The 23,955-nt window shown below is 41.9% G+C and overlaps 1 protein-coding gene across 1 annotated transcript; it reads right to left on the minus strand.

The window, feature by feature from the left end:
- Positions 1-10,428: 10,428 nt before the first annotated feature.
- LOC311148060 (general receptor for phosphoinositides 1-associated scaffold protein-like) lies at positions 10,429-23,480 on the minus strand. The gene is made up of 8 exons (XM_084184954.1): positions 23,185-23,480; positions 19,757-19,809; positions 16,920-16,971; positions 14,868-14,970; positions 13,751-13,844; positions 12,286-12,352; positions 11,577-11,643; positions 10,429-11,459 (listed from the first exon to the last, which is right to left on the minus strand). The coding sequence occupies exons 1-8, from the start codon at positions 23,383-23,385 to the stop codon at positions 10,927-10,929; spliced, it is 1,170 nt and encodes a 389-aa protein (XP_084041080.1). The 5' UTR covers positions 23,386-23,480; the 3' UTR covers positions 10,429-10,926.
- Between the last annotated feature and the right edge of the window lie 475 nt (positions 23,481-23,955).

Here is a 23,955-nt window from a genome sequence, read left to right on the forward strand (position 1 = left end):
GGCCACTCCAATACCTTGACTTTGTTGTCCTTAAGCCATTTTGCCACAACTTTGGAAGTATGCTTCGGGTCATTGTCCATTTCGAAGACCCATTTGCAACCAAGCTTTAACTTCCTGACTGATGTCTTGAGATGTTGCTTCAAAATATCCACATAATTTTCCTTCCTCATGTTACCATCTATTTTGTGAAGTACACCAGTCCCTCCTGCAGCAAAGCACCCCCACAACATGATGCTGCCACCCCCGTGCTTCACGGTTGGGATGGTGTTCTTCGGCTTGCAAGCTTTCCCCTTTTTCCTCCAAACATAACGATGGTAATCATGGCCAAACAGTTCTATTTTTGTTTCATCAGACCAGAGGACATTTCTCCAAAAAGTACGATCTTTGTCCCTATGTGCAGTTGCAAACCGTAGTCTGGCTTTTTTATGGCGGTTTTGGAGCAGTGGCTTCTTCCTTGCTGAGCGGCCTTTCAGGTTATGTCGATATCGGACTCGTTTTACTGTAGATATAGATACTTTTGTACCTGTTTCCTCCAGCATCTTCACAAGGTCCATTGCTGTTGTTCTGGGATTGATTTGCACTTTTCGCACCAAAGTACTACAGAATTTTCCAAGCTGTTTAAAGGCACAGTCAACTTAGTGTATGTAAACTTCTGACCCACTGGAATTGTGATACAGTGAATTCTAAGTCAAATAATCTGTCTGTAAACAATTGTTGGAAAAATTACTTGTGTCATGCACAAAGTAGATGTCCTAACCGACTTGCCAAAACTATAGTTTGTTAACAAGAAATTTGTGGAGTGGTTGAAAAACTAGTTTTAATGACTCCAACCTAAGTGTATGTAAACTTCCGACTTCAACTGTACCTCGCGAAGCAACAGCTGCTCTCTATATCACCTCACGATTGCACATTCTTCTGTCTCTTCCATAGCAGGCGAAAAAGAAACACAAGTAGATGCGCGATGGATTATGGTCATTGTAGTTAATTACCATGTTTTATGCACTAAACTATATAGAATATTGGCCTGTTGGAAACTACAACTCCTTACTACATCGCACAGTTCAGGCTGGATCTGATTTATCTCTAGAGAAACTATGCAATGTGTGCATTTAGCTTACATAAAAAAACGAATATAATGGAATTCAAATAATTGAACCGACTTCGACTTCGGTCAATTAGTTGTTTAAAAAACAAAAAATAGGGGTCTCCCGAGTGGCGTAGCGGTCTAAGGCACTGCATAGGGAGGCGTCACTACAGACCCGGGTTCGATCCCGGGCTGTATCACAACTGGCTGTGATCGGGAGTCCCATAGGGCGGTGCACAACTGGCCCAGCGTTGTCCGGGTTACGGGAGTATAATGGTATTATAGATGTAAACCCCAATACATGTTCATGTCGTCATCAATCAACTGCATTTCAGTTAAAAACGACTTTGACTACTACCACCGATTTTCTGTATACTAACTATGCTACCAGCTTATATGAACGGGAGTTAGCATTTAGCAGTCCATTTTCAGGTTTAGAAGAAGTGATTCTAAATGTTATGCATCGAAAACAGCCAAATATATCAACATCTGCCTTTAGTAACCACATTGTGGGCCTGTTACAATACATAAATTGTGATGGATTTGATGAATATCCACTTAGTTAGATCAGATTTGTTTAATGTGCACCAATCCAGCATCCTTTTATCTATTTTCACCTAGGTCTGATAGGGAAGGTGTTGTTAGATCCTTTTTTTTGGCTCTCTGAACACACCCAGCCCAGGCAGAACTCTAGATTTGGCTATGGAAAATATATGCACTCACTAACTGTAAGTCGCTCTGGATAAGAGCGTCTGTTAAATGACTAAAATGTAATGTAAATGTTTTATCCCCCACGCCACGTTCTGCGTTCCATTGACCTCTTTACCGCATCTATGGCTGACCTGGTATTGTGATGCAGTCATTACCATGGTGCTGTAGAATGTTAATTCAAATGATGCTAACTGATGTGGCTCATGGAATGTAGTGTCTTTTTTGAAATGTCAGTTGAGTTGACTCAACAAATCACAGCACAGATTGAAGGGTGCACTTCCTGCTTTTACTCTAGGGCCAAAATATACAGGTTAGGAAAACGCAATAATTCCATGCGGCAGCATAAAAAAAAAAAAAAAAAATCATTGGACCAGCGGCGTTGCTGATTCTACAGGATTAGCATTGAAAACGTCAATGCTGAAATTCACTACGATTGTGTTTATTTCCCAAGTGTTATGCTAACATTCACTTCCAGTTATTTTCGCTTGCATTGCTAGTCTCATTGTTTAGAATTGTTCCACATTTATGAAATGACTTATATTAGAATATTTTCAACTTAGCTTTTACTTCCTGCTCTGCTCCTATGGGTATGGCTGCCAGTCCACCCATTATGCCATCATTGACTTGAATGGGGAGGCCCATTCTATGGATTATATTTCTATGATCTTAGATGTAATGGTAAATCAAAGTAAAACATTTACTCTGACCCCATCATACAGTTTTGTCACGCCCTGGCTCTGGGGACTCTTATATGTTGAGCCAGGGTGTTAGTTTCCAAGTTTAGTGTTCTATGTTCAGGTTCTAGATCATGTATTTCTATGTTGGCCGGGGTGGTTCCCAATCAGAGGCAGCTGTGGCTTGTTGTCTCTGATTGGGAACCATACTTAGGCAGCCTGTTTTGCACTTGTCATTTGTGGGATCTTGTTCCGGAGAGGTTTGTGTTTTGTTAACCTTAGGACTTCACGTATCGTTTTGTGATTGTTATAAAGTACTCATTAAAAGATGTACGCATATCGCGCTGTGCCTTGGTCCGTTGCTTACGACGATCGTGACAAGTATGGTGTTAAAACGTGTCACATAGAACATATTAATTCAACACTAGCAGTTACCAGACACGGTCTAGTAGGTGGTTGCTACTTAAAGTCCCCAGGGCCGTTACAGAGTTAGGCAAGACTGCCTTTTCCCATTGTGCACCAGAGGCATGGAATAGTCTGCAAAGTGTGCTTCAACTAGTGCCCATTAGTGAGTTTAAAACTTTCCCAAAACTCTGTTCAGGAGGAGTGTAAATGCTTCCTGTAGGCTGGATCAACATGACATGATGTGCTGTTTGTATTGTATGTTTTAAATGTTGTGATGTTTTATTGACAGCTGCTGCTTTTTTGGCCAGGTCGAACTTGCAAAAGAGACCCTATGTCTCAATGTTTTTTTTCTCCAGGTTTAATAAAGATAAATAAAAATACAATAAAAAAAATTATCCCTCAAATCAAATGTTATTGGTCGAATACACATATTTAGCAGATGTTATTGCGGGTGTAGCGAAATGCTTGCGAAATCTCTCTATAAAGAGTGGATTCAGAGGGTTCTGCTTGCAGCTGTTGTAGTTGTTCTAGAAGTTAATCTCAGAGATCAGCAGAACACTACAGCCTGGTGAACCGTTCAGCAGTAGTATAGGGAAATAGAGGCATATTCAACTAGAGACACATTCACACCTGTCACTCCCTTGGGTGGGAAAACTATGTGTGCGTCTGTGTGTGCATGTGCATCTGCATGTGTGTGTGTATGAACTCTGTGAACTTGCATCATGTTTGAGCTCACCACTTGAGTAACAGCTACCAACCAGTTACTTACATAAATATCTTTCTGTGGGATTTGCTGAGAATTTCAGGCTTCCCTGCATGTTGTAACAAACCTAAATCCTGATATAGATTATCCACTCTTTATCACTGCACTCAAAAAGTGTTAATATCCACCATTAGTGTTATTTTTCCACTGAATATGAAACAAATATTTTACCACTTGCTTAGTACAACGAATGCCATCTCTCCGCAAAGTGCACTTTGTTTTAGGGAGCAGTCTCAAAAACTGTGAACACCAATGCCAGCCTGTGTGTGGTAAATATGACCAGCAGAGTAAGGATAGGGGTCTGTAGCAGCAGCCACAGTGAGCCTCTGTAGGGTGACAATACAATAAGCTCTCCAGTATCAGTACCTCTGGAAAACAAGATCACATGCGGTCAAAACATAATTTACCACATTAGACCTCAGCATGACATGGCACTACATCAGATCCTAAAGACTGACTGAGAAGATATTCATAATGGTGGAGAAGAATACAGTGGGGGAAAAAAGTATTTAGTCAGCCACCAATTGTGCAAGTTCTCCCACTTAAAAAGATGAGAGAGGCCTGTAATTTTCATCATAAGTACACGTCAACTATGACAGACAAAATGAGATTTTTTTTTCCTGAAAATCACATTGTAGGATTTTTAATGAATTTATTAGCAAATTATGGTGGAAAATAAGTATTTGGTCAATAACAAAAGTTTCTCAATACTTTGTTATATACCCTTTGTTGGCAATGACACAGGTCAAACGTTTTCTGTAAGTCTTCACAAGGTTTTCACACACTGTTGCTGGTATTTTGGCCCATTCCTCCATGCAGATCTCCTCTAGAGCAGTGATGTTTTGGGGCTGTCGCTGGGCAACACAGACTTTCAACTCCCTCCAAAGATTTTCTATGGGGTTGAGATCTGGAAACTGGCTAGGCCACTCCAGGACCTTGAAATGCTTCTTACGAAGCCACTCCTTCGTTGCCCGGGCGGTGTGTTTGGGATCATTGTCATGCTGAAAGACCCAGCCACGTTTCATCTTCAATGCCCTTGCTGATGGAAGGAGGTTTTCACTCAAAATATCACGATACATGGCCCCATTCATTCTTTCCTTTACACGGATCAGTCATCCTGGTCCCTTTGCAGAAAAACAGCCCCAAAGCATGATGTTTCCACCCCCATGCTCCACAGTAGGTATGGTGTTCTTTGGATGCAACTCAGCATTCTTTGTCCTCCAAACACGACGAGTTGAGTTTTAACCAAAAAGTTCTATTTTGGTTTCATCTGACCATATGACATTCTCCCAATCCTCTTCTGGATCATCCAAATGCACTCTAGCAAACTTCAGATGGGCCTGGACATGTACTGGCTTAAGCAGGGGGACACGTCTGGCACTGCAGGATTTGAGTCCCTGGCGGCGTAGTGTGTTACTGATGGTAGGCTTTGTTACTTTGGTCCCAGCTCTCTGCAGGTCATTCACTAGGTCCCCCAGTGTGGTTCTGGGATTTTTGCTCACCGTTCTTGTGATCATTTTGACCCCACGGGGTGAGATCTTGCGTGGAGCCCCAGATCGAGGGAGATTATCAGTGGTCTTGTATGTCTTCCATTTCCTAATAATTGCTCCCACAGTTGATTTCTTCAAACCAAGCTGCTTACCTATTGCAGATTCAGTCTTCCCAGCCTGGTGCAGGTCTACAATTTTGTTTCTGGTGTCCTTTGACAGCTCTTTGGTCTTGGCCATAGTGGAGTTTGGAGTGTGACTGTTTGAGGTTGTGGACAGTTGTCTTTTATACTGATAACAAGTTCAAACAGGTGCCATTAATACAGGTAACGAGTGGAGGACAGAGGAGCCTCTTAAAGAAGAAGTTACAGGTCTGTGAGAGCCAGAAATCTTGCTTGTTTGTAGGCGACCAAATAATTATTTTCCACCATAATTTGCAAATAAATTCATTAAAAATCCTATAATGTGATTTTCTGGAATTGTTTTTCTCAATTTGTCTGTCATAGTTGACGTGTACCTATGATGAAACTTACAGGCCTCTCTCATCTTTTTAAGTTGGAGAACTTGCACAATTGGTGGCTGACTAAATACTTTTTTCCCCCACTGTATACCTCAACATTGCTACACAAGAGAAGAATACTGGGTGGGTCTACTCTATAGTCACTGGGCCTCTTTGGATGTCGTTTGGCTTATCCCAAACATTCACAGTACAAACTATATTGGCAGTATAGACAATGGACTACATAAAGGTCATTACTGTATTATGACAACAACTGAAGCTTGAGGCTGGCAATTTGAGTAAAGTAGGGCAGTATTTTTGTTCCTCTGTTTGTATCCCCCAACTGTCTAGTCGTTAGGAAGAAGCACAAGTGTCCCATCTAGCCATGCACTTGTCCTCTTGCATCTGTTTGGCATTCCTGTCCTACCCCCCCCATTCCAGCCATCCCTGATACAAACACAAACACCAACCAAAACACCCATTAAATCCAGTCATGTTTTAGACCAAAATAGTGTTTATACACTATAGATCTATTTTTGCTATTGTATCAAGCAGTGATAATCTACAGTACTTGCATTTCCCTCAATTTTCTCAGATCAGTTGTTTAAAAAAAGACACCAGCAGCACAGAGAGAAAGTGAGAAAAACACTTTTTTCTTTTCTTTTTTCACAATCGTCACCCACATCCCGTCTGCGTAGACAGCCTGTACAACAGATCTCTTATCTCTTTCATCCAGAGACAACCAAAACCATAGAGCTCCAACATGCCAGAGACACCTACACTTAACCCTCTGAAACTTTCACGTTTCATGTATCAAATTTTCCTTTGAGAGTTCCAGGGACTTTTTGTCATGGCAGGAATTTCATTTGACAAATTGCAACAACAACAAAAAGCTGTCTTGTTGGCTAAACACTGCTTTTTTGGCTTGTGTCAGTGTATTTTTGTCATTCCTCAAGCCATGACATTGCAATAGTAAAGTAGACCACCCTGGGCTTTTCCTCATAGTAAACTAACCAATGGGAAGCATCTGTCAATTTGAAGTTAACAGCTCATCTCAGGATGTGATACTCTGTCACACCACACACAGGAAGGGCCTGAGAAAGAACACTTTGGTCTAAAAGTAGCACCACCACCACCACATTGGCGTTACTGTGTCACAGACTAGCTATCACTTCCTCTTCTGAGCATTACATTTTTATCAGGGCATGACAGAATCAAGTAACGACCCCACCTCCGTCTACCCTGATGGGCCCCCAAAGCGCAAATATATGTTTAAACAGTAACAGTTGGCACAGCACAACCCCAGCACACCATGTGGGTTTTGATGCTTGTAACTATTGCACTCTCTATTCAAAGCTTGGTCAGTGGATCCAGTACAGACACTAAACAGCTTTACAGTAATAATCTAAATTGGACTAGATACGAACTCATACACCAGTTGACAAAATGACCGTTGTTGTTCCACTGAAACTTGAGTTGCCAGGACAACAGAACAACAGTGAGTCAGGTAGATATGGGTAATAAGAGATCTCTGCTGCTGGTAAACAGGTTTAAAGCCTTCATATGAGAAAACAGAGGGTTACGTAAAATAAAATATGCTTGATTGCTCTCTCTCACATAGGCCTATGTACTTTTTTTTCAATGTAACTACATAGTAAGACCAATTCTTTCAGCAACTCATCCATGGAACAGATAGTTTTGTGGGTAGAATTTGATTGAAGACATTATTGTGATACAGGGACAATGGTATTGCCACTTCTCATGGTTCATGTCCTGACAGTACACCCTGGACAACCATCCATCCCCCTTCGTGCACACAACTACAGCATTCTGGCTTTAAATAAGCAGCGTGTTAACAGTGGGGCGATGTGCAAACGTTAACAGGTCACCTTCTCAGCAGCCCCCCATTCTAACCTCCCACTGTGTTAATTGCCCAGCGCCAACTGCATGCTCTTTGTTTTGGCTGCTTTTGCTTAAATGCCCTATTCATACATTCATTCCGTTTGGGTCGTCACCATCCGGTCTAATTCCCTGCTCGTTATGCATTGACTGTAGTGAAAGAAAGGTCCCATTCGCTCTCTCTAACGTGTTAGGGCCACAAACTTGCGTAATAATCCCTCACATCAGTTTTCCATTCATTCACCCCTTCCTTCGCTTCCAACAACAGAGGGCCAGGGGCTGAAGTGGTCCTGGCTCTGAATGTCTGAAATGTGTTTAAATGCCATCATCGCTCAGCATCCAGAGCCCCTCCTTGACGCAATTGTAAATGGCTGGACAGAGGACAAAGGGATTAGGATGCAAAAGGAGAGAGGACAGAAGAACCACCATGACCTCATGGGTCAGCTGCGACACTGGGATGGAAGACCCTCAACCCCCCTCGGCCTGGCCATCTGAGCACTCAGCACACCATGGGAATGTAGTGAGCGTGGAATCAAGAGCACTCAGAAGTTGCCTGCAAGAATTGAAAAGGAGGGCGGCCGGGTTTTGGAATGTCGGGTCATTCCTTTCTCCGCACATTCCGCTGCGTTCTCCCGACAACTAACTGTGTCAGACCAAATACAACTGCCTCCTTTCTGGATTCTGCCTCTCTGACAATCACAGCTTTAGAATTGGAGGAATGTTCAACCACCACAACCCCCTCCTCCACCCATCCCTCATCCCCATCCTTGAGGACATAACTATTTGGTCCTTCAAATTATTTTATGAAAGCACATGAAGGGGATAGATATTACAAGTATCACAGAATAAAGATACTATTACTGTATGACTGTGAATCATACTACGGTATATATATATACACAGTTGAAGTCGGAAGTTTACATACACCTTAGCCAAATACATTTAAACTCAGTTTTTCACAATTCCTGACATTTAATCCTAGTAAAAATGCCCTGTCTCAGGTCAGTTAGGATCAACACTTTATTTTAAGAATGTGAAATGTCAGAATAATAGTAGAGAGAATGATTTATTTCAGCTTTTATTTATTTCATCACATTCCCAGTGGGTCAGAAGTTTACATACACTCAATTAGTATTTGTTAGCAATGCCTTTAAATTGTTTAACTTGGGTCAAATGTTTCGGGTAGCCTTCCACAAGCTTCCCACAATAAGTTGGGTGAATTTTGGCCCATTCCTCCTGACAGAGCTGGTGTAACTGAGTCAGGTTTGTAGGCCTCCTTGCTCGCACACACTTTTTCAGTTCTGCCCACAAATGTTCTATAGGATTGAGGTCAGGGCTTTGTGATGGCCACTCAGATACCTTGACTTTGTTGTCCTTAAGCCATTTTGCCACAACTTTGGAAGTATGCTTCGGGTCATTGTCCATTTCGAAGACCCATTTGAGACCAAGCTTTAACTTCCTGACTGATGTCTTGAGATGTTACTTCAATATATCCACATAATTTTCCTTCCTCATGATGCCATTTATTTTGTGAAGTGCACCAGTCCCTCCTGCAGCAAAGCACCCCCACAGCATGATGCTGCCACCCCCGTGCTTCACGGATGGGATGGTGTTCTTCGACTTGCAAGCAACCCCCCTTTTCCTCCAAACATAACAATGGTCATTATGGCCAAACAGTTATATTTTTGTTTCATCAGACCAGAGGACATTTCTCCAAAAAGTATGATCTTTGTCCCCATGTGCAGTTGCAAACCGTAGTCTGGCTTTTTAATGGCGGTTTTGGAGCAGTGGCTTCTTCCTTGCTGAGCGGCCTTTCAGGTTATGTCGATATAGGACTTGTTTTACTGTGGATATAGATACTTTTGTACCTGTTTCCTTCAGCATCTTCACAAGGTCCTTTGCTGTTGTTCTGGGATTGATTTGCACTTTTCGCACCAAAGTACGTTCATCTCTAGGAGACAGAACGCATCTCCTTCCTGAGCGGTATGCCGGCTGCGTGGTCCCATGGTGTTTATACTTGCGTACTATTGTTTGTACAGATGAACGTGGTACCTTCAGGCATTTGGAAATTGCTCCCTTGGCTGATTTCTTTTGATGTTCCCATGATGTCAGGAAAAGAGGCACTGAGTTTGAAGGTAGGCCTTGAAATACATCCACAGGTACACCTCCAATTGACTCAAATGATGTCAATTAGCCTATCAGAAGCTTCTTAAGCCATGACATCATTTTCTGGAATTTTCCAAGCTGTTTACAGGCACAGTCAACTTAGTGTATGTAAACTTCTGACCAACTGGAATTGTGATACAGTGAATTATAAGTGACATAATCTATCTGTAAACAATTGTTGGAAAAATTACTTGTGTCATGCACAAAGTATATGTCCTAACCGGCTTGCCAAAACTATAGTTTGTTAACAAGAAATTTGTGGAGTGGTTGAAAAATGAGTTTTAATGACTCCAACCTAAGTGTATGTAAACTTCCGACTTCAACTGTATATTATATACTTATTTCCCTCATTAAAATGCTAATCAATTTATAACATTTTTGACATGCGTTTTTCTGGATTTTGTTGTTGTTATTCTGTCTCTCACTGTTCAAATAAACCTACCATTAAAATTATAGACTGATCATTTCTTTGTCAGTGGGCAAACGTACAAAATCAGCAGGGATCAAATACTTTTTTCCCCTCACTGTGTGTGTGTATATATATATATATATATATATATATATATATATATATATATATATATATATATATATATATATATATATAATGCCTTCACGGTTGAGAGTGATAGATCAACTGCAACTTCTTAGAACAGCTGTGGAGTAGACAGTCACAATGTACTCCAAAGAACAAAGTCTTCATTATTAAATGCCCAAAATAAAACAACAAGGAAGGCTAATCAAAATGCCACACATTTATTTTTAGATATTTTCAGCAAGAGAACACCAGATCAAACTGGTAGAAAAACAGTAACAAATGTATCTTACAAAAAGTTGTATGTGAAGATATGGGGCTATTTTCAACTGTCATGATGACAAAACTAAATTAAAACACAAAAACAAAATCCTTCATTCTGTACATAGGTCAAACTAATCAAAAATAAATAAATAACTTATGAACTATAGAAACAGTAACCAAGGTACAGTATGTACAGGTGTCTCCTCAAATTGGAGTGTGCTTCAGAACACAAAGGACCATTGGTTCCGCTGGGTCAAATGTGTAGTCATCTGAACAAGTACAAAGGTATGACTGGACAGATTGAGACCAAATGTGTCTCTCTTTTTACTCTCTGTGGCACTAGTTGAAATCTTTGGTTGTTAGGTTGAGTCAGAGGCAATGTTAAGTCTTTGGGTCAGAAAGACTCTCCAGTTCTTCGGGTGTTTAGTCCGTTTAGTTCTCAGAGCTTGCTCTCCTCCTCCTCCATTGCTCTGTTCAGTCCAGGGATGAACTTGAGGAGGTGTCGGCGGAAGCTCTTCTGTTTGGGTTTCCTCTGTAGCGAGCTGAACCCTCCCGATTGTGCTTTCTCCCCTGGTGTTGATGAAGAGTTGTTGTTGGAGGCCCTCAGGTAGCTGCGTGTGCTGGAGCTGCGGGTCAGGTGGGTCTTGGCTGAGGTGAAGAGCTCACTGGCAGGGCGGATCAGTCTCTGCTTACCCTGTGGAGGCTTCTCCTGTTCCGGTTTCTGTTTGTCTTTCTCTGTGCTGCTAGTGAGGTCACCGTTGGCATCGTTGAGGTGGTCACCCTGCCTCTGGAACAGACAGGTCTGGTAGAGTGGGTCCTCCTCCGTGGTGGCACTCAGGTGGCTGGCGCTGCTGCTGGTGCTGCCGGTGCAGCGGAGGGCACGCAGGGCGGCCGGACTCGGGGCACCCAGACTACCGTACACCCCCGCAGACTCCAGGGACTCACAGATCGCAGCATCACTCATCACTATGCCTAGAAGACACCGGGAAAGAGTGTTACAATGGACATCACTGGTTTAGCACACATCTTAAATTTACTTCAAATGAATTTACCTGAGATCATATACATCAACATAAATGAATGACTTACCATGAACCAGCCTCTGCTCTTGCATCATCAAAGATCTGTATTCATCCCATTTCTCATGTAGGGTTTGCTGATGAAAGAAAATACATCAAATTTAGAAAAGGTGACAATTTGTGTGATTTCAGTCTGTAGCACTGATGGAGGAACTTCGGGACAGCAGCCTTGAGGAAAGCCACTTATCTTCACACATTAAAAGTGTCTTTTTTACCAGCCAAGTGTAATGTAAGAATATAACTGTCTACTCTACACGGGCCCCGTGTAGCTCAGTTGGTAGAGCATGGCGCTTGCAACGCCAGGGTTGTGGGTTCGATTCCCACTGGGGGCCAGTATGAAAAAATGTATGCACTCACTAACTGTAAGTCGCTCTGGATAAGAGCATCTGCTAAATGACTAAAATGTAAATGTACTCTCATTCACTGTGCTCACACAGCATTATGTAAGTGCACTGCAGGCGCTAGTCATGAAACAGGAGGGAGATGTGGGAAAGGGATTGGTCTGGTGAGAGCACTGCACTTGCTGGCTATAGGCTTTTCACTACACTGTCAGACTGATCCCAGTGAAACACTTGCCTGGTCCCAGATCTGTTTGTGCTGTATAGTCAACTCTTATGGTCGTTGTCTCACCCCCCCCCCCGGATACCCATTTATGTTGAACTGTAGAAGCAAGCAGAACCACAGGTTTGCTACAGAGGGGAAGAGGAAGAGATATTCACCTTTAGATACTGAAGCCTGGCCTCCAGTTCTGCTTTTCGAATGGAGTCGCTGTATACCGTCTCCAGCCTAAGGAAAGACAGAGCAATGTTGTTACTTCAGACACAGGAAGGCTAGAGAGCCACAAAAAAAGGAGAGTAAGGATTCACAGCATACTCTGGACCCAATTAAGAACAGAGAGGAACTTCAGAAGTAGCTGTGAAAAAGGCTCTTATATAGGAGACCCTAACATGCAAGTCTAGGCTCAACAGTTTGCAGGTAGGGGGGAAAGCTTCAGAAGGTATCACGTTTCAAGACACCCACTCGACTGTGGCAACTGGTGCACCTCTTGTTTTTATTGGGCTGATACAAGCTCTCTGTTAATAGTTCACTAGGCCTATATGTTTTCTAGAGGCGAGAATAATTAGATGAAGTCTATAGTAAGATGAGGCCTGCACTGGGCCTTTTGTGTGGTTAACTTCACTGCTTATAGAGCTGCCTTCTGAGATTATAAATGGGGCCCGATTCTAATAGGCCTTTCATCTTTTACAAGCAGACAAAGAGAGCAAGAGTATGGTTCCAATTTAACACTGTGCAAGTTAATTCTGCATATTAAAAAAAGGGTAATGACTTGCTTCTAGGCAACTTTGGTGTGCAAACAATAATTGTTTAGAGTACATCCATGACACATTGATTGCATGGAAGCTATTTAAAAGATATTACATTTCTCCAGTATATCTCTCAGGAGTCACCACACAATATTTACAGAGTGAGTCATTAATTGGTGGTCCTCTGTAGCTCAGCTGGTAGAGCACGGCGCTTGTAACGCCAAGGTAGTGGGTTCGATCCCCGGGACCACCCATACACAAAAATGTATGCACGCATGACTGTAAGTCGCTTTGGATAAAAGCGTCTGCTAAATGGCATATTATTATTATTATTATTATTTAATTAGTATTCCCATTCTCAGTCGCAGGTTGACGTTTATTGTCATGAGTCTTGTCCTGGAGGCAGAACTGAGCAATTTCCTCTTAGATAGGCCAGCTGCAAAGTCAAAATTGGCTATATTGTAAACATTCATGGTCTTGATTTAGGGTTAGGCATTAAGGTTAGCAGTGTGTTTAAGCTTAGATTTAAAATCAGATTGTATGACTTTGTGGCTGTGCCAGCTAGTGACCACTGCAGAGCTGGCTCCACAACAAGATTCATGACAAAAAATACTAACCTGTTTCTCAGTCAATAGATAATGACTCCATTATCAATTCTGTGTGATTTTGTACTTTGGACTGCAACATTGCTCAAGCAAGAAGATCAAAGATGTATCAGTATCAAAACGACACTAAAAAGTATCAAAAAATGGTCATAGAACACAAGGAACTCTTTATAGACCGATCTGACTAAGGTCAATACAAAAAGTGGAGCAATTAAGTTCTGTTACCATCGACAACCAGTCCAGTTCTCTTTGCCATTGAACTCTGATCTGCTTACCCAATGGAGTTCCCAGAGGCCCTGATTAGCTGAACAATCTCCTTGTGTAGAAATCCGTCCACGGAGGTCTCGTTCACACTAGCGATGGTGTCCCCTGTGCACACAAACAACATGCATGTTAACAAAACAGACCCAGTTAATTCCAGTGTGGTTTTATCATAGCTGTGGTCTGCTGAGACTGGTTTGATCCCGCTAGTGTCTGTGGTTTATGGAGCAATCAAAAGCACTTTGTTGGTGGATTCTCCAGCAGCCCATGTGTGATACAGACACTGGTTCTAGTCTAAACCCTGGCTGTGTGGTCACAGCAGGCCACTTGGCACACGTGCTGTTGTTACCCACTTTTCCTAATTTCAAGACGGCCTGAAAAATATTGTTCAAGCATTTTGGTGTTACTCTATCTGTTATTGTTAAAGTATTGCAAGTTTATTAGATTGTTTGTTATTAGTTTCAGATGGGTAGAGAAGTCTGTCTAGGCCTGGTTTAATTTGGCCCTGCCTCTAGTGCTCCTTCGCTCTCTGAGACTAATAAATACTGTGGTATCAGGTTTAGAGAAATTAAATGTGAGAATATACCATTTCTTCTTTCACTTCCCCTATTGTTTCTGATATAATGGGCAGTATTATTATTTTTTTTAACAAGATTGGCAAAGGCTTCTGTCTGAGGTATTTTAGAGAAATAATGTTACAGACTAAAGAGGAAATAGAGCAATTTATGAAATACAAAAAAATATATGAAAATAGAATTGGCCAAGTCATTGTATGCATTTGAGTTATTGTATCCGGCAAGGCGGCAACAGAGACAAGGGAGTTGACCTGCATGATGTTTGCTGAAATAATCTCTTCCTATAGTGTTTGTTGACTGGAAAATGACTAGGCACATTTTCTGTTTGTATTTGTACATCCCTAAACAGCCGACTGAAACTCATTTGTGCACGTGTTTACTTAGGGACAGCTACCCACACCTGGCTGGCAAACAAGAAAGGGACTGTATCAAAACCACCTGTTCTTCATTCTTCCCCCGAGGTCTTTTTTCAGCAAAGGCAGGTCATGTATGTGTCAAATGCCCTTAAATACTGTTCAAAAGTCCCTAATGAACCGGGGTTTTCAGTTCCACTTACCAACTTTGAGTCCGGCTTGTTGGGCAGGGCTGTCGTCGTGAACCTTGCACACAAATGTGCACATCTCCACAGAGTTCTGGTCCTGGTGGTGCAGCCCATATGTCTGGAAGAAGGAAATTAGGATAATGGATAACAATTATTATTTTGGCTAGACAGCTTTTCATTCAAATAAATATATTCTTAGGAACAATTAGGTGCAAGACATGGATAAATTCTGTTAACAATTATCAGAAACATTGCATCGTGTTCAAAATCATTGGTAATTTCCCTTCAGAAACGCTGAGTAATTTCTCTTTACACACAGTATACCTGAGGTCTATACCTGAAGTGCCAGGCCTTGCTACATAACAGACAAAGGCATTTGAAACTTTGAAGACAGTCCATGGTACAGGGGAGCCTAGGGCATCTCTTCCAAAGTATTTATGAATATTTGTGATATTAAACTATGTGCTTCTGAGATTGTAGTCTGCATCTGAAGGCCTGACTGGTGAGGACTGTCAGACAAACCCAGTTCTACACAGCAGATTAGATAACATTGGCTGACAATGAAGCAGCAAGACAGACAATAACCTCGAACAGAGATGCAGACGGAAGAGGGATCAAATCAGTTAATATGCAAAAAAGAAGCCCCATTTCCCTTGCGTGGTTAATCAAAAACGAATACAGCCCTCTATCAATGTCCGTCATAAAAAGGATGTTAAAAGCAGTCTCTTCATGAGCTAGGACCTTTATCAACAAATTTGGTTAGAACAATCAGACAAATTCTCGTACAGTTTACCAGTGACATTAACCACCATTCTCTTTCCTCATACTGCAGAGAGATAAAGGTAAACCAACACTGTTAGGACCGAAACTGACACGCAAACATTTTTCACACTATCACCATTTTGTTGACGATCTTCCTTAGATTGATTGTCTTGGAGGCAAATATGACAAAACAACCACAGCCAGACTTCCCCTTAAGTTGTCTTGTCAAGTGAATCACATCATTCAACATTCCACTGCTGTCTGACTGAGTGTTATCCCGAGGTGGCGTTTAAACTCAGAGCTTTCCCTGACATGCTTGTCTGTTGAGACATTAGGTGACAGTGACAAAATGGCAATTGCACAGTCAGTAAATCAAGTCAAATGCCATCTACTCGGGTGTACAACCAGCCATCTAGAAACACGTTTCTGTATGATGCTCATCTACGTGAAATAACGTGAGCATTCTCCCTTCCTTACCAGACCCATGGGCCTTCCACAGAAACCGAACATGCAAATGACCCTAGAGATGCAAATCCCAATCCAACTATGCATTTACATAGTTGATACTGACATTATCCTCTCAGCACCCCAAGCTAAAGGAATAGGAGAACTGGTGACTGCCTGGTGAAGTCCAGCGACATGATGGAAAAAGCACAGGATCCGAAAGCCATCCATCTCTTCAGTCTCTGGGCTCTGGCCTCACTTCCTAAAGAACAAGGCCAGGCAGGAAAGGAGGGACCTCCATCCCAACACTAAATATAAGCAGTACTGATAATTTTCATGGCCCTTACATTGGCCGGTGTCCTCTCTTTAGAGATAAGGCTGTCTGACAACAAGTGGTGCATTGTGAAGAAGCGCTGCGGGGACAGAGAGGGAGCTCTGACAGATAAAGAGGGCAGAAGTCTGACTGTTAACAGTGTCCTCGAGGGATCGGAATATAGTAGCCGGTCTGACACGACACGCAGCAGCGTGAGAACATTTTACAAAACCACGCCACTTTGAAAATGGACCCGAAAGAAAACAGCTAGAAAACCGCCTTCTCTCATCTCAAGTCATGGGACACATCAAAGCCTTATATTGCGAGTATGAGGCTCACGGATACATTTCTCTCTGTGACCTTTGACGCTTTCAACACATGCACACACTCCACTCTAAATCTTATTTGATGGGGTGAAATCATCCACATGGTTGGAGGGTGCAATCTCATCAGCGTTAATGTGAACATAAGAGAGCAGGAAAATCCTGTTAAATGACGCTCAAAAATCCCCCGTACCATACCACCTCCCACGTCAATAAACCTCTTACCTGAATCTCAAAGCCAAACGTCTCCTCATTCTTCTTCTCCAGGACAACTTTCCTAAAACACAAGATAAAAATGGGGATATGATTAAATTAGTTTGATATTGGTTTTCATTTACTTACAGTTTTCAGCCACAAGTGAATTGTGACTGGCGACATCACCACCTGGTGCACATACAGTGCCTTCAGAAAGTATTCATACCCCTTGACTTATTCATTTACATTTACATTTTAGTCATTTAGCAGACGCTCTTATCCAGAGCGACTTACAGTTAGTGAGTGCATACATTTTTCATAAGGTTGTTGATGTTGTTGTTGTTGTTGTTACAACCTGAATTCAAAATGGATTACATAAAAAAGAATGGGCATCTACACACAACGATAAAGTGAAAACATTTTTGTATACATTTATGCTAATTTATTGAAACTGTAATACAGAAATACCTAATTTACATAAGTATTCACACCCCTGAGTCAATACTTTGTAGAAGTACCTTTGGCAGCGATTACAGCGGAGTCTTTCTGGGTAAGTCTCTAAGAGCTTTCCACACCTGGATTGTGCAACATTTGCCCATTATTCTTTTCAAAATTCTTCAAAATCTGTCAAATTGGTTGTTGATCATTGCTAGACTACCATTTTCAGGTCTTGCCATAGATTAAGTCAAAACTGTAACTTGGCCACTCAGGAACCTTCACTGTCTTCTTGGTAAGCAACTCCAGCGTATATTTGGCCTTGTGTTTTAGGTCATTGTCCTGCTGAAAGGTGAATTAATCTCCCAGTGTCTGGTAGAAAGCAGACTGAACCAGGTTTTCCCTGTAGGATTTTGCCTGTACTTAGCTCCATTCCGTTAATTTTTTTATCCTGAAAAGCTTCCCAGTCCTTAACGATTACAAGCATACCCATAACATGATGCAGCCACCATTATGCTTGAAAATATGGAGAGTGGTACATCACTTTGTATTCAGGACAAAAAGTTAATTGCTTTGCCACATTCTTTGCAGTATTACTTTACTGCCTTGCTGCAAACAGGATCTACGTTTTGGAATATTTTTATTCTGTAAAAGCTTTTTCTTTCTTTGCACTCTGTCAATTAAGTTAGTACTGTGGAGTAACTACAATGTTGTTGGTCCATCCTCAGTTCTATCATAGCCATTAAACTCTGTTTTAAAGTCACCATTGGCCTCATGGTGAAATCCCTAAGCGGTTTCCTTCCTCTCCGGAAACTGAGTTAGGAAGGACGCCTGTGTATCTTTGTAGTGACTGGTTGTATTGATACACCATCCAAAGTGTAATTAATAACTTCACCATGCTCAAAGGGATATTCAATGTCCATTTTTACCCATCTACCAATATGTGCCCTTCTTTGCAAGGCATTGAAAAACCTCCTTGGTCTTTGTGGGTGAATCTGTGCTTGTAATTCACTGCTCGACTAAGGGACCTTACAGATAATTGTATGTGTGGGGTACAGAGATGAGGTAGTCATTCAAAAATCAAGGTAAACACTATTATTGTACACAGAGTGAGTCCACGCAACTTATTATGTGACTCGGTAAGCACATTTACTTATTTAGGCTTGCCATAACAAAGGGGTTGAATACTTACTGACAATACATTTCAGCTTGTCATTTGAATGAATGTGTTAATTTCGAAAGATATAATTCCACTTTGACATTATGGGGTATTGTGTGTAGGCCAGTGACAAAAAAGCTAATTTGAATCCATTTTAAATTCAAGCTGTAACACAACAAAATGTGGAAAAAGTCAAGGGATGTGAATACTTTCTGAAGGCACTGTAGCTCATTCTCACAGAAAATTCTATACAATGAAATAGCAAGAGTGTAATGGAGTCCTCTCCATAGATACTATCTCCAGATAATACCTTTCTGGGTTATCTGCACTATACATTTTTTCTCTGCAAAAATCCCATGGATGATGATGGACATCATGATACCTAGCTGTGTAATACACTCACAGTTAAACTGAACTCTAAAATGTTTTGAGCAAAAACAAACCAGTATTGAAATAGTGAAAAGGTTGTTTTCATTTAGGCAGGGATGATAAAATCCCCCCCAACATAATAAAACATCTGTGTTTCAGGCTGTGCTTCTTCAGAAATCTGAAGGATTACAGGATCTTGGTTTGCGGAGGGGACGGCACTGTGGGCTGGATACTTGATGCCATAGGTGGGGTCCAGTACACAATATTGGTAGACCATGTACTATACACTCAGTGGCCAGTTTTATTAGGTACACCACCCCGTTCACGAAAATGGTTTGCTCCTACAGACAGTGGCCGTGGCTTGCTATATAAAGCAGGCAGACAGACATCGAGGCATTCAGTTACATCAAAACAGCATCTATAAATTACATACAAATGCATAATACATTAGAATGTCAAATAGTAGGATCCGTAGGTAACCGCCCCGTCCCTCTGGAAAAAAATGTAGTAGAAAAAAAACAAGTAGAGCAGAAACTGCGCGTAAAGTACAGAAGCATCGGACCTTTAGCTGTCGGGAAGAGGGGTCCAGCGAAGTCACTCCGTAAATAGTAATAACCACAAATACAAAAGGCTACTGTACTGCTGAATTTCTATAACTCACTACATTCAATTTTCCCAAAAGCTGAACGCAGAGGCCTACTCAAATTACTCTGAAAGCAGCCCACTGTAATTTTGTTAACACGTATCACTTGGGTCTGTTGTGAATGAAAGGGTTTAGTAATGCTGTTCTGGCATTCTGTGTACAACATATGCGTCCCTCCACCACAGTCAAGAGTGAGAAGTGACAGAAAGGCAGATGTGTCCTGTAACTGATGCCAGGGGGAGAGATGACTGTTTGGCTTACCTCCGTGGCTCTGGGGTCTGAGTCAGGGGCTTCCACTTCTGCAGCCCACCATTCTGTGATGACAAAACATGACAGACATGAAATAACAAACAACCAAAATTAGGCATTTAAATGTTCAAACGGAAATCACACTGCACGCAACGGGGATTTTCTTCCTACGTACGTAAGCCAGGTTTGCAGGACACACCTCAAACTCTCGCTCATGTGTCTTGTCCACCAAGTCCTCCTGAGGCATGTTGTGTGTGTATATAGTGTCTATGTTTGCGTTTAAGCTACTGAGCCTAAACATTGGTAAGAAACCATTACAGATAAAAACCAGTATGTCTGTGTCTGACTGTCTGCTCTCGGTTTACCCTATTTAGACACAGGAGACGTTTTGGACATCTACAGTGGGGGAAAAAAGTATTTAGTCAGCCACCAATTGTACATATTCTCCCACTTAAAAAGATGAGAGAGGCCTGTAATTTTCATCATAGGTACACGTCAACTATGACAGACAAAATGAGATTTTTTTTTCTCCAGAAAATCACATTGTAGGATTTTTAATGAATTTATTTGCAAATTATGGTGGAAAATAAGTATTTGGTCAATAACAAAAGTTTCTCAATACTTTGTTATATACCCTTTGTTGGCAATGACACAGGTCAAACGTTTTCTGTAAGTCTTCACAAGGTTTTCACACACTGTTGCTGGTATTTTGGCCCATTCCTCCATGCAGATCTCCTCTAGAGCAGTGATGTTTTGGGGCTGTCGCTGGGCAACACGGACTTTCAACTCCCTCCAAAGATTTTCTATGGGGTTGAGATCTGGAGACTGGCTAGGCCACTCCAGGACCTTGAAATGCTTCTTACGAAGCCACTCCTTCGTTGCCCGGGCGGTGTGTTTGGGATCATTGTCATGCTGAAAGACCCAGCCACGTTTCATCTTCAATGCCCTTGCTGATGGAAGGAGGTTTTCACTTAAAATCTCACGATACATGGCCCCATTCATTCTTTCCTTTACACGGATCAGTCGTCCTGGTCCCTTTGCAGAAAAACAGCCCCAAAGCATGATGTTTCCACCCCCATGCTTCACAGTAGGTATGGTGTTCTTTGGATGCAACTCAGCATTCTCTGTCCTCCAAACATGACGAGTTGAGTTTTTACCAAAAAGTTCTATTTTGGTTTCATCTGACCATATGACATTCTCCCAATCCTCTTCTGGATCATCCAAATGCACTCTAGCAAACTTCAGACGGGCCTGGACATGTACTGGCTTAAGCAGGGGGACACGTCTGGCACTGCAGGATTTGAGTCCCTGGCGGCATAGTGTGTTACTGATGGTAGGCTTTGTTACTTTGGTCCCAGCTCTCTGCAGGTCATTCACTAGGTCCCCCCGTGTGGTTCTGGGATTTTTGCTCACCGTTCTTGTGATCATTTTGACCCCACGGGGTGAGATCTTGCGTGGAGCCCCAGATCGAGGGAGATTATCAGTGGTCTTGTATGTCTTCCATTTCCTAATAATTGCTCCCACAGTTGATTTCTTCAAACCAAGCTGCTTACCTATTGCAGATTCAGTCTTCCCAGCCTGGTGCAGGTCTACAATTTTGTTTCTGGTGTCCTTTGACAGCTCTTTGGTCTTGGCCATAGTGGAGTTTGGAGTGTGACTGTTTGAGGTTGTGGACAGGTGTCTTTTATACTGATAACAAGTTCAAACAGGTGCCATTAATACAGGTAACGAGTGGAGGACAGAGGAGCCTCTTAAAGAAGAAGTTACAGGTCTGTGAGAGCCAGAAATCTTGCTTGTTTGTAGGTGACCAAATACTTATTTTCCACCATAATTTGCAAATAAATTCATTAAAAATCCTACAATGTGATTTTCTGGATTTTTCCCCCGCAATTTGTCTGTCATAGTTGACATGTACCTATGATGAAAATTACAGGCCTCTCTCATCTTTTTAAGTGGGAGAACATGCACAATTGGTGGCTGACTAAATACTTTTTTTCCCCACTGTATATTTAATTCTCTACATCGGAGTCCACTGACTTGTGATGCCCAGACTGCTGATCAAACCAAACTGTGTGTGTCTGTTATTTCTGATAACAGTCAAAAATATCTCCCTATTTCTACAGGTTATATTCAGACTGTAGACAAACAAGACGTGTGTATGGACTGGAGCCTTCGGCCTCTTGCCACAATCCCTGCATTGAGGGAAACCCCAAACCAAATTCGGACTTTGGGAGACCCACCCAACCTCCACTTTACTTAGTGTAAACTACAAGTATCTCTTACACTACATCCCTTACCGTATTTAGCCTACACTACAATCAATTCACCTCTGTTCTACCTCAATGATTTTAAATGTTGCCCCTATGAAAGGGCACTTTGTGTCACTGCCTCATTGGGTAGTAAAATGTTACTTTTTTTTTTTAACACTCCCAGAATTGTCCCGGGCCCCTCTCAATGACTTCATTTATTCCCAAGTACCAAGAGAGAGAGAGACCCATGGGGTTGGTAGGAGCAGAGCAGGGTCCCCTGCACAATGCCCTGTTGTGGTCCTAGGCTCCAGATGATGATGTGAGATGTACGAAGGAGACCTCCACATAACTCTGGCTGGCCTCCTATTACAGTACAGTAACACTACAGAACTGGGACAACTGATGCTGTTGTCACACACACACAAACTGCTACAGCTTCCCATGATAACCGTTTTACCAGTCTACATCACAGTACATTCTCAGATTATGATGATGCTTGGCCATGTTAATTCACTAGTAAAGACAGCACTGTTCCTTGTGAGGCCATGTTCTGCCTCAGTACATTATGTTTGCATACCTAGAAATACTAATTGAATGCCAAACTAATTTGGTCCCAAAGCATCCTCTTTGGGACCAATGCAGAGATATTATGAAATGGTTGGATTGCACTGAATCAAGAGCGAGTCTGGAGTGTGGCACTCATAAAGCATAATGTTTGTGTGGTCGGAAGGGGCAAGCATTAGTACGTGACAAGTGGACACCATTTGAGATTTTGCTTCAGTGTGTGTGTCAACTTTTATACAAAGCTTATATCAAAATGGGGAACAGACGGTTGGTGAGCACAACATGGCAACAGGCCATCCATGTGGGGCTCTGACAAAATGTCACAAATATTCACATTGCTGTTTCTAATTAAATACAATTTCGTCACCGATAGGCTAATGTCTCCACTCATAATGAACAACAGACATCAATTGATGTGTTCAATGTGTGAGAAGCCACGAGGAAACAAGAAACATCCATATTCAAATATTGAGCGTATCCCGCTGGTCTCTGTACCTTACGGGCAAGTGACACTGTATTTGCCTAACTGAAATTATGTGCTTTCATTGATGTGTCTATTATGCTAGACTACTTGATTGAAGGAGCAAGTGCAAGTTACAATGTGACAAAGTTAAACAGTATACACACCTTTCTGAAGTTCCTTGGCAACGTTCCACCAGAGTAAGCCAAAGTCTTGTAATTATACACTTCCGAGTTAGTTGGTAAATCCATAGTTTTACAACTGTCTGACTTTGAGGACGGAAAGTAAATGCCGTCCTGGCTCGAACGTCCACTAGATGGATCGCTAGAGTTGACTTTTTTAAGCCTTCGCAGCGTCATATTCTTCATATTATGAGCGCTCCGATCAAGAAAGTACAAAGATAAACAAAAAGAATCCGAGTGAAACGTCTATCGCAGCAAACTACACTGATGCCTCTGTCCGGGCAGCATGCACAATTTGGCAGCGAAAGCGGGTACCCGGGGAGGCGGGCACTGTGATGCACGCGACACAATTGGATGGCAGTCGTATAGTGTTTTTTCTTTTGTTTGTCGATCGGCATTTCATGCACGTAGGCAAAAACGAATGTGCCAAGAAATTAGCATTTTCAGATCAAACGTGGGTTCTTTCGTTTTGCTAGCCACAGCTGGTGACGATAAATCACATTGGGAAAATAAACATCTTATTCTGCTAAATGGTTCAACTGCTTGTGAAGTGTGCAAAACGTTTCACATGCCTGAGAAAAGCCATTGCCTATATAGCCTACGTTCTCAAGTCTAAACAATAAGCATACATTTCTGAAAGAGAATTGTCTCGGTTTAAGACAAAGACAGAATAACATAGACTACAGCTGTTTAAATTATGATAAATGATCAGATTAGTAGAACAAAATGGGTCAGTGGCAGGGCTGTCATGAACTA

This window comes from Coregonus lavaretus (genome assembly GCF_964263955.1).
Source record: "Coregonus lavaretus genome assembly, chromosome: 20".
NCBI lineage: Eukaryota > Metazoa > Chordata > Actinopteri > Salmoniformes > Salmonidae > Coregonus > Coregonus lavaretus.

Excerpts from the sequence above, each read along its gene's own strand:
- LOC311148060 (XM_084184954.1), bottom strand. The coding sequence starts at position 23,385 with ATGAAGAATATGACGCTGCGAAGGCTTAAAAAAGTCAACTCTAGCGAT. Across the intron at positions 19,810-23,184 it reads TGCCAAGGAACTTCAGAAAG|AATGGTGGGCTGCAGAAGTG; the intron begins GTGTGTATACTG and ends TTGTCATCACAG. Across the intron at positions 11,460-11,576 it reads AGAGCAGAGGCTGGTTCATG|GCATAGTGATGAGTGATGCT; the intron begins GTAAGTCATTCA and ends GGTGTCTTCTAG.